We start from the raw sequence: 13,459 nt of genomic DNA, 5'->3' as shown, positions 1-13,459 counted from the left end.
AGGTTCATCAACAACAACAAACACATAGACCATATAGAGGACAACAATAAACAGGTTCATCAACAACAAACACATAGACCATATAGAGGACAACAATAAACAGGTTCATCAACAACAAACACATAGACCATATAGAGGACAACAATAAACAGGTTCATCAACAACAACAAACACATAGACCATATAGAGGACAACAATAAACAGGTTCATCAACAACAAACACATAGACCATATAGAGGACAACAATAAACAGGTTCATCAACAACAACAAACACATAGACCATATAGAGGACAACAATAAACAGGTTCATCAACAACAACAAACACATAGACCATATAGAGGACAACAATAAACAGCTTCATCAACAACAACAAACACATAGACCATATAGAGGACAACAATAAACAGGTTCATCAACAACAACAAACACATAGACCATATAGAGGACAACAATAAACAGCTTCATCAACAACAACAAACACATAGACCATATAGAGGACAACAATAAACAGGTTCATCAACAACAAACACATAGACCATATAGAGGACAACAATAAACAGGTTCATCAACAACAACAAACACATAGGTCATATAGAGGACAACAATAAACAGGTTCATCAACAACAACAAACACATAGGTCATATAGTGGACCACGTCCCATGTCAGAATAGGAAGTGCTGATCTAGGATCATTCTCCCTTTTTAGAGCATAATGAATCAGACTGTTTGGACAGGGAGGACCTGATCCCAGATCAGCGGTCTGAGAGGCTGTATAAAGACAGGCCCTGATGTGCTGCTTTGGGGCTGTTATGTATTGTATTAAAGGCGCTGCTATACCAGTAGAGTTATTATCAGGATTGTGATCAGATGAATGGCGTGCACGTAGCCAACGTGGAGTCAGTGCTGAGAGTGGAGGAGGAGGAGGAAGACGGAGGGAAAAGAAGAAGGAACGCGTCAAGGAGAGGTGGAGAGGTGGAGTACGACGTGGGACTGAGCATGCTCATCGACTCCCAGAACAACCAGTATGTTCTGACCAAGCCCAGAGACTCCACCATGCCCCGCTCCGATCAACACTTCATCAAGGTCAGTACCAACTTTAACCCCTGAACGCTAATGATCCTATACATGTAAAGACTGTCCTATGAGTCCAGCTGTAATTTGACCATATGAAGACTGTCCTATGAGTCCAGCTGTATTCTGACCATATGAAGACTGTCCTATGAGTCCAGCTGTATTCTGACCATATGAAGACTGTCCTATGAGTCCAGCTGTATTCTGACCATATGAAGACTGTCCTATGAGTCCAGCTGTATTCTGACCATATGAAGACTGTCCTATGAGTCCAGCTGTATTCTGACCATATGAAGACTGTCCTATGAGTCCAGCTGTAATCTGACCATATGAAGACTGTCCTATGAGTCCAGCTGTAATCTGACCATATGAAGACTGTCCTATGAGTCCAGCTGTAATCTGACCATATGAAGACTGTCCTATGAGTCCAGCTGTATTCTGACCATATGAAGACTGTCCTAAAACTCCAGCTGTATTCTGACCATATGAAGACTGTCCTAAGACTCCAGCTGTATTCTGACCATATGAAGACTGTCCTTTGAATCCAGTTGTAATCTGACCATATGAAGACTGTCCTAAGACTCCAGCTGTATTCTGACCATATGAAGACTGTCCTAAGACTCCAGATGTATTCTGACCATATGAAGACTGTCCTAAGACTCCAGATGTATTCTGACCATATGAAGACTGTCCTAAGACTCCAGATGTATTCTGACCATATGAAGACTGTCCTATGAGTCCAGCTGTATTCTGACCATATGAAGACTGTCCTAAAACTCCAGCTGTATTCTGACCATATGAAGACTGTCCTAAGACTCCAGCTGTATTCTGACCATATGAAGACTGTCCTTTGAATCCAGTTGTAATCTGACCATATGAAGACTGTCCTAAGACTCCAGCTGTATTCTGACCATATGAAGACTGTCCTAAGACTCCAGATGTATTCTGACCATATGAAGACTGTCCTAAGACTCCAGATGTATTCTGACCATATGAAGACTGTCCTAAGACTCCAGATGTATTCTGACCATATGAAGACTGTCCTAAGACTCCAGATGTATTCTGACCATATGAAGACTGTCCTATGAATCCAGCTGTAATCTGACCATATGAAGACTGTCCTAAGACTCCAGCTGTATTCTGACCATATGAAGACTGTCCTAAAACTCCAGCTGTATTCTGACCATATGAAGACTGTCCTAAGACTCCAGCTGTATTCTGACCATATGAAGACTGTCCTATGAGTCCAGCTGTATTCTGACCATATGAAGACTGTCCTGAGTCCAGCTGTAATCTGATTATATGAAGACTCTCCTATGAGTCCAGCTGTAATCTGATTATATGAAGACTGTCCTATGAGTCCAGCCGTAATCTGACCATATGAAGACTGTCCTATGAGTCCAGCTGTAATCTGACTATATGAAGACTGTCCTATGAGTCCAGCTGTAATCTGACCATATGAATACTGTCCTATGAGTCCAGCTGTAATCTGACCATATGAAGACTGTCCTATGAGTCCAGCTGTAATCTGACCATATGAAGACTGTCCTATGAATCCAGCTGTAATCTGACCATATGAAGACTGTCCTATGAGTCCAGCTGTAATCTGACTATATGAAGACTGTCCTAAAACTTCAGCTGTATTCTGACCATATGAAGACTGTCCTATGAGTCCATCTGTAATCTGACTATATGAAGACTGTCCTATGAGTCCAGCTGTATTCTGACCATATGAAGACTGTCCTATGAGTCCAGCTGTAATCTGACCATATGAAGACTGTCCTATGAGTCCAGCTGTAATCTGACCATATGAAGACTGTCCTATGAGTCCAGCTGTAATCTGACCATATGAAGACTGTCCTATGAGTCCAGCTGTATTCTGACCATATGAAGACTGTCCTAAAACTCCAGCTGTATTCTGACCATATGAAGACTGTCCTAAGACTCCAGCTGTATTCTGACCATATGAAGACTGTCCTTTGAATCCAGTTGTAATCTGACCATATGAAGACTGTCCTAAGACTCCAGCTGTATTCTGACCATATGAAGACTGTCCTAAGACTCCAGATGTATTCTGACCATATGAAGACTGTCCTAAGACTCCAGATGTATTCTGACCATATGAAGACTGTCCTAAGACTCCAGATGTATTCTGACCATATGAAGACTGTCCTAAGACTCCAGATGTATTCTGACCATATGAAGACTGTCCTATGAGTCCAGCTGTATTCTGACCATATGAAGACTGTCCTAAAACTCCAGCTGTATTCTGACCATATGAAGACTGTCCTAAGACTCCAGCCGTATTCTGACCATATGAAGACTGTCCTTTGAATCCAGTTGTAATCTGACCATATGAAGACTGTCCTAAGACTCCAGCTGTATTCTGACCATATGAAGACTGTCCTAAGACTCCAGATGTATTCTGACCATATGAAGACTGTCCTAAGACTCCAGATGTATTCTGACCATATGAAGACTGTCCTATGAATCCAGCTGTAATCTGACCATATGAAGACTGTCCTAAGACTCCAGCTGTATTCTGACCATATGAAGACTGTCCTGAGTCCAGCTGTAATCTGATTATATGAAGACTCTCCTATGAGTCCAGCTGTAATCTGATTATATGAAGACTGTCCTATGAGTCCAGCTGTAATCTGACCATATGAAGACTGTCCTATGAGTCCAGCTGTAATCTGACTATATGAAGACTGTCCTATGAGTCCAGCTGTAATCTGACCATATGAAAACTGTCCTATGAGTCCAGCTGTAATCTGACCATATGAAGACTGTCCTATGAGTCCAGCTGTAATCTGACCATATGAAGACTGTCCTATGAATCCAGCTGTAATCTGACCATATGAAGACTGTCCTATGAGTCCAGCTGTAATCTGACTATATGAAGACTGTCCTAAAACTTCAGCTGTATTCTGACCATATGAAGACTGTCCTATGAGTCCATCTGTAATCTGACTATATGAAGACTGTCCTATGAGTCCAGCTGTATTCTGACCATATGAAGACTGTCCTATGAGTCCAGCTGTAATCTGACCATATGAAGACTGTCCTATGAGTCCAGCTGTAATCTGACCATATGAAGACTGTCCTATGAGTCCAGCTGTAATCTGACCATATGAAGACTGTCCTATGAGTCCAGCTGTATTCTGACCATATGAAGACTGTCCTAAAACTCCAGCTGTATTCTGACCATATGAAGACTGTCCTAAGACTCCAGCTGTATTCTGACCATATGAAGACTGTCCTTTGAATCCAGTTGTAATCTGACCATATGAAGACTGTCCTAAGACTCCAGCTGTATTCTGACCATATGAAGACTGTCCTAAGACTCCAGATGTATTCTGACCATATGAAGACTGTCCTAAGACTCCAGATGTATTCTGACCATATGAAGACTGTCCTAAGACTCCAGATGTATTCTGACCATATGAAGACTGTCCTAAGACTCCAGATGTATTCTGACCATATGAAGACTGTCCTATGAGTCCAGCTGTATTCTGACCATATGAAGACTGTCCTAAAACTCCAGCTGTATTCTGACCATATGAAGACTGTCCTAAGACTCCAGCTGTATTCTGACCATATGAAGACTGTCCTTTGAATCCAGTTGTAATCTGACCATATGAAGACTGTCCTAAGACTCCAGCTGTATTCTGACCATATGAAGACTGTCCTAAGACTCCAGATGTATTCTGACCATATGAAGACTGTCCTAAGACTCCAGATGTATTCTGACCATATGAAGACTGTCCTATGAATCCAGCTGTAATCTGACCATATGAAGACTGTCCTAAGACTCCAGCTGTATTCTGACCATATGAAGACTGTCCTAAAACTCCAGCTGTATTCTGACCATATGAAGACTGTCCTAAGACTCCAGCTGTATTCTGACCATATGAAGACTGTCCTATGAGTCCAGCTGTATTCTGACCATATGAAGACTGTCCTGAGTCCAGCTGTAATCTGATTATATGAAGACTCTCCTATGAGTCCAGCTGTAATCTGATTATATGAAGACTGTCCTATGAGTCCAGCTGTAATCTGACCATATGAAGACTGTCCTATGAGTCCAGCTGTAATCTGACTATATGAAGACTGTCCTATGAGTCCAGCTGTAATCTGACCATATGAAAACTGTCCTATGAGTCCAGCTGTAATCTGACCATATGAAGACTGTCCTATGAGTCCAGCTGTAATCTGACCATATGAAGACTGTCCTATGAATCCAGCTGTAATCTGACCATATGAAGACTGTCCTATGAGTCCAGCTGTAATCTGACTATATGAAGACTGTCCTAAAACTTCAGCTGTATTCTGACCATATGAAGACTGTCCTATGAGTCCATCTGTAATCTGACTATATGAAGACTGTCCTAAAACTTCAGCTGTAATCTGACCATATGAAGACTGTCCTATGAGTCCAGCTGTAATCTGACCATATGAAGACTGTCCTATGAGTCCAGCTGTAATCTGACTGTATGAAGACTGTCCTATGAGTCCAGCTGGAATCTGACCATATGAAGACTCTCCTATGAGTCCAGCTGTAATCTGACCATATGAAGACTGTCCTATGAGTCCAGCTGTAATCTGACCATATGAAGACTGTCCTATGAGTTCAGCTGTAATCTGACCATATGAAGACTGTCCTATGAGTCCAGCTGTAATCTGACCAAATGGGTCTTCAAATGAAACTACAATTTTGCACAGTTCTAATCTGTGTCCCTGTGGTGTCCTGTCCTGTTGTCTGTGATTGGCTGGTCAGGACCTGGTCTCCGTAGTGATGCTGTCTCTGCCATGTGGTTGGCTGTGCACTATGATGGGCCTGCCCCCCATGTTTGGTTACATCATCTGTGGAGTCCTCCTGGGTCCCTCTGGACTCAACAGCATCAAGGTGAGACATGCAACTGTCTGTCTGTCTGTCTGTCTGTCTGTCTGTCTGTCTGTCTGTCTGTCTGTCTGTCTGTCTGTCTGTCTGTCTGTCTGTCTGTCTGTCTGTGTGTGTGAGAGAGAGTAATGTATCTCTGTGCAGTCTATGGTTCAGGTTGTGTGTGTGTGTGTGTGTGTGTGTGTGTGTGTGTGTGTGTGTGTGTGTGTGTGTGTGTGTGTGTGTGTGTGTGTGTGTGTGTGTGTGTGTGTGTGAGAGAGTAATGTATCTCTGTGCAGTCTATGGTTCAGGTTGTGTGTGTGTGTGAGAGAGAGTAATGTATCTCTGTGCAGTCTATGGTTCAGGTTGTGTGTGTGTGTGAGAGAGAGTAATGTATCTCTGTGCAGTCTATGGTTCAGGTTGTGTGTGTGTGTGTGTGTGTGTGTGTGTGAGAGAGAGTAATGTATCTCTGTGCAGTCTATGGTTCAGGTTGTGTGTGTGTGTGTGTGTGTGTGTGTGTGTGTGTGTGTGTGTGAGAGAGAGTAATGTGTGTGTGTGTGTGTGTGTGTGTGTGTGTGTGTGTGTGTGTGTGTGTGTGTGTGTGTGTGTGTGTGTGTGTGTGTGTGGAGAGAGAGAGTAATGTATCTCTGTGCAGTCTATGGTTCAGGTTGTGTGTGTGTGTGTGTGTGTGTGTGTGTGTGTGTGTGTGTGTGTGTGTGTGTGTGTGTGTGTGTGTGTGTGTGTGTGTGTGTGTGTGTGTGTGTGTGTGTGTGAGAGAGAGAGTAATGTATCCCTGTGCAGTCTATGGTTCAGGTTGTGTGTGTGAGAGAGAGTAATGTATCTCTGTGCAGTCTATGGTTTAGGTTGTGTGTGTGTGTGTGTGTGTGTGTGTGTGTGTGTGTGTGGAGAGAGAGAGTAATGTATCTCTGTGCAGTCTATGGTTCAGGTTGTGTGTGTGTGTGTGTGTGTGTGTGTGTGTGTGTGTGTGTGTGTGTGTGTGTGTGTGTGTGTGTGTGTGTGTGTGTGTGTGTGTGTGTGTGTGAGAGAGAGTAATATATCTCTGTGCAGTCTATGGTTCAGGTTGAGTGTGTGTGTGTGTGTGTGTGTGTGTGTGTGTGTGTGTGTGTGTGTGTGTGTGTGTGTGTGTGTGTGTGTGTGTGTGTGTGTGTGTGTGTGTGTGTGTGTGTGTGTGTGTGTGTGTGTGTGTGTGTGTGTGTGTGTGTGTGTGTGTGTGTGAGAGTAATATATCTCTGTACAGTCTATGGTTCAGGTTGAGACGTTGGGAGAATTGGGAGTGTTCTTCACTCTCTTTGTGGTCGGTCTGGAGTTCTCCCCAGAGCGACTTCGGAAGGTAGGCTGCCTAGTGTCACATTCAACCCCCCACACACACACACACAGCGGTATTTTCCATCAGATATTAGCCTACGTTCTTGAAATAGCAAAAACTATTCAAGGCCCAGTGCAGACAAAAATGTGAATTCCCTGTGTTTTCTATTTATTTCCACACTATGAGGGTGGAATAATACTGTGAAATTGATGATGATGCCCTTTTAGTGTAACAGCTGTTTAAAAACACTGCCTGTTTTGGTGGGATAGAGTTTTGGCCAGCCGGGTGACATCACCAGACTGGAAATGACTTAACACTGGTGTGAAGTGTGTAACTCTGACCTAAATTTTCACAGTGTGACTCAGAAACCCACATTCTTACATTCTTTCACCAGCTCAGTCTCAGCAGAGAACAACGTCTAACTCTCTCTCCCTTGTCTCTGCTCTTCATTTGGCTAGCTATCTGTTTATCACACATTTTCTCTCCTTATCAGTCTTCCTGCGTCTCTCTCTCTCTCTCCCTCCCTCTCTTCTCTCTCTCTCCCTCCCTCTCTTCTCTGGAACGTGTCCTAATAAGATAATTATATTGTCTTCGTTTCCAGAGTTGAAGACCATTTTATATGTGTGGACATGTTGAACTATTCTTGTCACAATAGTAAACAAATGAACACTTGACCAACAGGGATATTTTGTTGGTCCCCATGAGCTTAAATGCTATTTCTAGGGGGTTTAGGGTTAAGGTTAGAATTAGTGTTAGGGTTAAGAGCTAGGGTTAGTTTTAGGGTTAGGAGCTGGGGTTAGGTTTTTGGGTTAAGGTTAGAGTAAGGGTCAGGTTTTTGGGTTAAGGTTAGGGTAAGGGTTAGGTTTTTGGGTTAGGGTAAGGGTTAGGGTTAGGGAAAATAGGATTTTGAATGGGACTGAATTGTGTGTCCCCACAAGGTTAGCTGTACAAGACTGTGTGTATATTTAACATGTGTGTACTGTCCTATGTGTGTGTATATTTAACATGTGTGTACTGTCCTATGCGTGTGTATATTTAACATGTGTGTACTGTCCTATGCGTGTGTATATTTAACATGTGTGTACTGTCCTATGCGTGTGTGTATTTAACGTGTGTACTGTCCTATTCGTGTGTATATTTAACATGTGTACTGTCCTATGCGTGTGTATATTTAACATGTGTTTACTGTCCTATGCGTGTGTATATTTAACATGTGTTTACTGTCCTATGCGTGTGTATATTTAACATGTGTTTACTGTCCTATGCGTGTGTATATTTAACATGTGTTTACTGTCCTATGCGTGTGTATATTTAACATGTGTTTACTGTCCTATGCGTGTGTATATTTATTAACATGTGTTTACTGTCCTATGCGTGTGTATATTTAACATGTGTTTACTGTCCTATGCGTGTGTATATTTAACATGTGTTTACTGTCCTATGCGTGTGTATATTTATTAACATGTGTTTACTGTCCTATGCGTGTGTATATTTAACATGTGTACTGTCCTATGCGTGTGTGTATTTAACGTGTGTACTGTCCTATGCGTGTGTATATTTAACGTGTGTACTGTCCTATGCGTGTGTATATTTAACATGTGTACTGTCCTATGCGTGTGTGTATTTAACGTGTGTACTGTCCTATGCGTGTGTATATTTAACATGTGTACTGTCCTATGCGTGTGTATATTTAACGTGTGTACTGTCCTATGCGTGTGTATATTTAACGTGTGTACTGTCCTATGAGTGTGTATATTTAACGTGTATACTGTCCTATGCGTGTGTATATTTAACATGTGTACTGTCCTATGCGTGTGTGTATTTAACGTGTGTACTGTCCTATGCGTGTGTATATTTAACGTGTGTACTGTCCTATGAGTGTGTATATTTAACGTGTATACTGTCCTATGCGTGTGTATATTTAACATGTGTACTGTCCTATGCGTGTGTATATTTAACGTGTGTACTGTCCTATGCGTGTGTATATTTAACGTGTGTACTGTCCTATGCGTGTGTGTACAGGTGTGGAAGACCTCTGTGCAGGGTTCATGTTACCTCAGTCTGTTGATGGTAGCTACAGGGCTGCTGTGGGGTCAGGTGCTGCATGTCCGTCCCACCCAGACTGTCTTCATCTCCTCCTGTCTCTCTCTATCCTCCACACCACTGGTCTCACGCTTCCTGGCTGGGGGCGCCCGCCCAGACAAGGACGGTACGGAGACTACGGACTGTGTGTGTGTGTGTGTGTGTGTGTGTGTGTGTGTGTGTGTGTGAGAGAGAGAGAGATGGCACGGAGACTACGGACTGTGTGTGTGAGAGAGAGAGACTTGACTTCCAATGCTCTTTATTTTAATGTTAAAGAACCACCTGTCTTTAAATGAGTAACTGACTACAAACATTAAAACTGTGTGTGTGTGTGTGTCTCTCTGTGTGTGTCTCTCTGTGTGTGTGTGTAGGGGAGCTGGACTACAGCAGTGTTCTCCTGGGGATGTTGGTGATGCAGGATGTTCAGCTGGGGCTGTTCATAGCCGTCATGCCCACCCTCATACAGGTGTCATCTGGCCACCTGGACAGGTGAGCTAACACACACACACACACAGCTGTATATGCCCTACGATCTAGACACACCCTGTGTACATATAGTTACTGCTGGGTATACACACCTGCACAGTCTAACTCAACCTGTCCCAAAACTTGTCTCAGGCTAGTGAGGTATGTAGTTCCAAAGATGTGTTAGAAGTTCTAATGTTTAATACTGTTGGGTTCTGTATTCTGAGGGTTCTGTCTTCTGAGGGGTCCGTCTTCTGAGGGGTCTGTCTTCTGAGGGGTCTGTCTTCTGAGGGGTCTGTCTTCTGAGGGGTCTGTCTTCTGAGGGGTCTGTCTTCTGAGGGTTCTGTCTTCTGAGGGTTCTGTCTTCTGAGGGGTCTGTCTTCTGAGGGGTCTGTCTTCTGAGGGTTCTGTCTTCTGAGGGTTCTGTCTTCTGAGGGGTCTGTCTTCTGAGGGTTCTGTCTTCTGAGGGTTCTGTCTTCTGAGGGTTCTGTCTTCTGAGGGTTCTGTCTTCTGAGGGTTCTGTCTTCTGAGGGGTCTGTCTTCTGAGGGTTCTGTCTTCTGAGGGGTCTGTCTTCTGAGGGTCCTGTCCTGTCTTTTGAGGGTCCTGTCCTGTGTTTTGTCTTCTGAGGGTCCTGTCCTGTCTTCTGAGGGTCCTGTCTTCTGAGGGTCCTGTCCTATCATCTGAGGGTCCTGTCCTGTGTTTTGTCTTCTGAGGGTCCTGTTTTGTCTTCTGAGGGTCCTGTTTTGTCTTCTGAGGGTCCTGTTTTGTCTTCTGAGGGTCCTGTTTTGTCTTCTGAGGGTCCTGTTTTGTCATCTTCTGAGGATCCTGTGTTGTCTTCTGAGGGTCCTGTGTTTTGTCTTCCGAGGGTCCTGTCCTGTGTTTTGTCTTCCGAGGGTCCTGTCCTGTGTTTTGTCTTCCGAGGGTCCTGTCCTGTGTTTTGTCTTCCGAGGTCCTGTCCTGTGTTTTGTCTTCCGAGGGTCCTGTCCTGTGTTTTGTCTTCCGATGGTCCTGTCCTGTGTTTTGTCTTCTGATGGTCTTGTTCTGTCTTCTGAGGGTCCTGTCCTGTGTTCTGTCTTCTGAGGGTTCTGTCTTCTGAGGGTCCTGTTCTGTCTTCTGAGGGGTCTGTCTTCTGAAGGTCCTGTCCTGTGTTCTGTCTTCTGAGGGTTCTGTCTTCTGAGGGGTCTGTCTTCTGAGGGGTCTGTCTTCTGAAGGTCCTGTCCTGTGTTCTGTCTTCTGCGGGTCCTGTCCTGTGTTCTGTCTTCTGAGGGTCCTGTGTTCTGTCTTCTGAGGGTCCTGTGTTCTGTCTTCTGAGGGTCCTGTATTCTGTCTTCTGAGGGTCCTGTCCTGTATTCTGTCTTCTGAGGGTCCTGTCCTGTATTCTGTCTTCTGAGGGTCCTGTGTTCTGTCTTCTGAGGGTCCTGTGTTCTGTCTTCTGAGGGTCCTGTCCTGTGTTCTGTTTTCCTGTCCCAGGTCCTGTTTTCTCTGTTAACCAGTGTTCTGTGTTGTGAGGCTGGTGTTCTGTGTTCTATCCTGTGTTCTGTAGTGTTCTGTTTGGGGGTCTGCGCGTCCTCCTGCTCCTGTCCCAAGTCCTGTTCTCTCTGGCTGTGGTACTACTGCTGTGTGTTCTCCTCAAGTCCTTCCTGATTGGTCCATACTACAGGAAGCTCCATGCTGAGTCTAAAGGCAGCAAGGAGATCCTGGTTCTGGGGACCGCTGCCTTCGTATTCCTCATGCTCACCGTATGTAACCCCCTCCTCACTCTTCCCACTCTCCTCTGTGAGATATAGCTCCCCCTCCTCACTCTTCCCACTCTCCTCTGTGAGATATAGCTCCCCCCTACTCACTCTCCCCCTCTCCTCTGTGAGATATAGCTCCCCCCTCCTCACTCTCCCCCTCTCCTCTGTGAGATATAGCTCCCCCTCCTCTATCCTCTCCTCTCCTCTGTGAGATATAGCTCCTCCTCCTCACTCTCCCCCTCTCCTCTGTGAGATATAGCTCCCCCTCCTCTATCCTCTCCTCTGTGAGATATAGCTCCCCCCTCCTCTATCCTCTCCTCTGTGAGATATAGCTCCCCCTCCTCTATCCTCTCCTCTGTGAGATATAGCTCCCCCTCTTCTATCCTCTCCTCTGTGAGATATAGCTCCCCCTCCTCTATCCTCTCCTCTGTGAGATATAGCTCCCCCTCCTATAATCTCTCCTCTCCTCTGTGAGATATAGCTCCCCCCTCCTCTATCCTCTCCTCTGTGAGATATAGCTCCCCCCTCCTCTATCCTCTCCTCTGTGAGATATAGCTCCCCCTCCTCTATCCTCTCCTGTGTGAGATAAAGCTCCCCCTCCTCTATCCTCTCCTCTGTGAGATATAGCTCCCCCTCCTCTATCCTCTCCTCTGTGAGATATAGCTCCCCCTCCTCTATCCTCTCCTCTGTGAGATATAGCTCCCCCCTCCTCTATCCTCTCCTCTGTGAGATATAGCTCCCCCTCCTCTATCCTCTCCTCTGTGAGATATAGCTCCCCCCTCCTCTATCCTCTCCTCTGTGAGATATAGCTCCCCCTCCTCTATCCTCTCCTCTGTGAGATATAGCTCCCCCTCCTCTATTCTCTCCTCTGTGAGATGTAGCTCCCCCCCTCCTCTATCCTCTCCTCTGTGAGATATAGCTCCCCCTCCTCTATCCTCTCCTCTCCTCTGTGAGATATAGCTCCCCCTCCTCTATCCTCTCCTCTGTGAGATATAGCTCCCCCTCCTCTTTCCTCTCCTCTGTGAGATATAGCTCCCCCTCCTCTATCCTCTCCTCTGTGAGATATAGCTCCCCCCTCCTCCTCTATCCTCTCCTCTGTGAGATATAGCTCCCCCTCCTCTATCCTCTCCTCTGTGAGATATAGCTCCCCCTCTTCTATCCTCTCCTCTGTGAGATATAGCTCCCCCTCCTCTATCCTCTCCTCTGTGAGATATAGCTCCCCCTCCTCTATCATCTCCTCTGTGAGATATAGCTCCCCCTCCTCTATCCTCTCCTCTGTGAGATATAGCTCCCCTCCTCCTCTCCTCTGTGAGATATAGCTCCCCCTCCTCTATCCTCTCCTCTGTGAGATATAGCTCCCCCCTCCTCTATCCCTCTCCTCTGTGAGATATAGCTCCCCCTCCTCTCCTCTGTGAGATATAGCTCCCTCTCCTCTGTAAGATATAGCTCCCCCTCCTCTACTCTCTCCTCTGTGAGATATAGCTCCCCCTCCTCTATCATCTCCTCTGTGAGATATAGCTCCCCCTCCTCTATCCTCTCCTCTGTGAGATATAGCTCCCCCCTCCTCTCCTCTGTGAGATATAGCTCCCCCTCCTCTATCCTCTCCTCTGTGAGATATAGCTCCCCCTCCTCTATCATCTCCTCTGTGAGATATAGCTCCCCCCTCCTCTATCCTCTCCTCTGTGAGATGTAGCTCCCCCCTCCTCTATCCTCTCCTCTGTGAGATATAGCTCCCCCCTCCTCTATTCTCTCCTCTCCTCTGTGAGATATAGCTCCCCCCTCCTCTATCCTCTCCTCTGTGAGATGTAGCTCCCCATCCTCTATCATCTCCTCTGTGAGATATAGCTCCCCCTCCTCTATCATCTCCTCTGTGAGATATAGCTCCCCCTCCTC

The 13,459-nt window shown here is 45.3% G+C and overlaps 1 protein-coding gene across 1 annotated transcript; it reads left to right on the top strand.

The window, feature by feature from the left end:
- The first annotated feature begins 651 nt into the window (after positions 1 to 651).
- On the top strand, positions 652 to 11,632 carry LOC123732508 (transmembrane and coiled-coil domain-containing protein 3). The gene is made up of 6 exons (XM_045711716.1): positions 652 to 1,085; positions 5,854 to 5,982; positions 7,214 to 7,306; positions 9,305 to 9,491; positions 9,736 to 9,853; positions 11,374 to 11,632. The coding sequence occupies exons 1-6, from the start codon at positions 870 to 872 to the stop codon at positions 11,615 to 11,617; spliced, it is 987 nt and encodes a 328-aa protein (XP_045567672.1). The 5' UTR covers positions 652 to 869; the 3' UTR covers positions 11,618 to 11,632.
- Positions 11,633 to 13,459: the final 1,827 nt, after the last annotated feature.

Source organism: Salmo salar, unplaced genomic scaffold, assembly GCF_905237065.1.
Source record: "Salmo salar unplaced genomic scaffold, Ssal_v3.1, whole genome shotgun sequence".
Lineage (NCBI taxonomy): Eukaryota > Metazoa > Chordata > Actinopteri > Salmoniformes > Salmonidae > Salmo > Salmo salar.
The sequence above is the reverse complement of the archived record's forward strand: the minus strand, read 5'-3'. Positions and strand labels throughout refer to the sequence as shown.